Source organism: Parambassis ranga, chromosome 3, assembly GCF_900634625.1.
Source record: "Parambassis ranga chromosome 3, fParRan2.1, whole genome shotgun sequence".
NCBI classification, from domain to species: Eukaryota; Metazoa; Chordata; class Actinopteri; family Ambassidae; genus Parambassis; species Parambassis ranga.
The window spans coordinates 25888965-25890976 of NC_041024.1; the positions used below are offsets into that span (position 1 = coordinate 25888965).

Sequence of the window (2012 nt, forward strand, 5' to 3'; positions counted from 1 at the left end):
TCTGCATGAGCTCTGGAAGCAGTACATTGTTGACCTGTGTGGTGGATTAAAACCAACTAGGTAAATCAGTTTGGATTTCCTCATACAGCATTGGAGCTGCTGTTTTTGTTGCATATGGCTGTACTTCAGTCTTGTATTGTTTCCACAGCAGTCCACAGTTTGTCCAGCAGAAGCTCCTGAAGGCTGACTTCCATGGTGCCATCATCACAGGTGAGTTTTCCCTAACACATCTGTCTATCACATAGTGAAGTATAGTCATGATGCCAGCCTGCAGAGACTGTCTTCACACAGTTTAGACCTCTTCACTTTGATTTGCCTTAGTCCATAACATTTCAGTCCCATCAGATGCTTCCTTGTTAACTATGACACACTGCAACTGACCAACTGGAACAGAGTACTATTAGGACTTACTCTTATGGGAATGGAACTAATGATCAGATGGAAAGGAAAAGTTATTCAGTTAACACCCGATGCAGAGGGGAGCTGTCAAAAACCATAAAGATTAAGATAAAGAAAACAATTCCTGATATTCATTAAATTTACACATGTAGCCCATGATGTCAATAAATGTAATCAAAACCAACAAGACCATCACAACAAGCTCAGCACAGTTTTTGACGTGAGGACTGGGCAGTCTGCAGTTAGACGATTTACATACAGAGGCCAGCGTTACTCAAAACTGAGTCCACTGATTGGTTGGGTGAGTGGCAGGAGGGGGCATCTAAGCCAATCACCAAGCAGCATAGACACACTGGTTTCAGGATGCTGCCATGACCAGAGGAGAAATATCACAAACACTCTTCTTTTCACAGTGGTGCGGTCTAAATGTTCATCATACGTGGGGACTACAGGGATTCTAGTGCAAGAGTTCAAACATGTCTTCAAAATCATCACCAAAGAGGACAAAATGAAAGGTTAGACACACTGTGAGTCTGGTGAACGGCTGCCTGTTTTCTGGCAGACCTGATGGCAACTCATGAAAACCAGTGTAAAATGTCATGTTTAATTTGTCCCTGTGCCTTCTGTGTGACAGTGATCCCTAAGAGGAACAGCGTGTTTTCAGTGGAGATCTGCGGCTTTGTCTCATATATTTATGGAAGCAAGTTTGAGCAACGAGCCAGTGAACGCTCCGCAAAGAAGTTTAAAGTGAAGGGTACCATCGACCTGTGACGAAAACAAGTGTTGCCTTTGGCTGTGACTCACCCCAAAGACAAACAGACATACACACACCTACTGCTCCTTCTGGCAATATAAGCAACAGCAATGCTGTGTAACAGGTGGATTGTTGTCCTGTTTGAGGAAATGTGGAGAGATGATTTAATGATCACCTTTTGTCTCAGCTTGTGATCTAAATTATACAGTATTTCCACTAGAAAGACTTACAAGCTGAGGGCTGCAAGACATGTACATGTCTTGCAGCCAGAGGTTGAACTGTCCAAACTGTGAGATGTCTCAGTGACATTCCCATTCATTTTCTCTTAATTACCACCAGAATTAAATAATAGGACAGAAAAATGATCTGCACATTTCTGTGAAAAGTTGGTAAAACACAGTACTTCTTATTCCATCGTTTCTCCTTCAGTGAAAGCAGGGGACCAAACCTACACACTGTCTGACAGGGGATTTCATATTTCCTTGTTTTCAGTGGCTGGACCTCCTGATCATATTTTGAGTTGTTTATATGGTGAAAGGTTTACAGATGGAAGTTGGACTTCATGCTCAGAAAATGCTTTAGCAGCTGCTTTAGGTTGTGAAAGCACTCATTTGCCTGAATTTGGTAAACATATATATTCTGATGAAATGACTGAACGTTGACTTACTCAACTTTTATTTACTTTGAATTGAATCGATTATAAATTCAGAACTCATTGTTTAGTTTAGCTCTAAGTGTTATTTTCTTTTCTTTCTGCTCACAGTGAAGTGATTTTTTTTTAAAACTGAAGTGAATTTATTTTGAGAATCTGCTTTTCTTTATCTTGTTATATTAAACAGTAAAGGTTAATGATATTTTA

At 40.4% G+C, this 2012-nt stretch overlaps 1 protein-coding gene across 1 annotated transcript in view; it reads left to right on the forward strand.

Annotated features, from left to right (window-relative positions):
* The window catches only part of pop4 (POP4 homolog, ribonuclease P/MRP subunit), a 5409-nt gene extending 3397 nt beyond the window's left edge, over positions 1 to 2012 (forward strand). The window contains exons 4-7 of the mRNA XM_028402716.1: positions 1 to 60; positions 149 to 210; positions 813 to 914; positions 1034 to 2012. The exon at positions 1 to 60 is cut by the window's left edge and continues 18 nt beyond it. Coding sequence (XP_028258517.1) covers positions 1 to 60; positions 149 to 210; positions 813 to 914; positions 1034 to 1170 — 361 coding nt within the window. The 3' untranslated portion in view covers positions 1171 to 2012. The remainder of the gene's footprint in view (positions 61 to 148; positions 211 to 812; positions 915 to 1033) is intronic.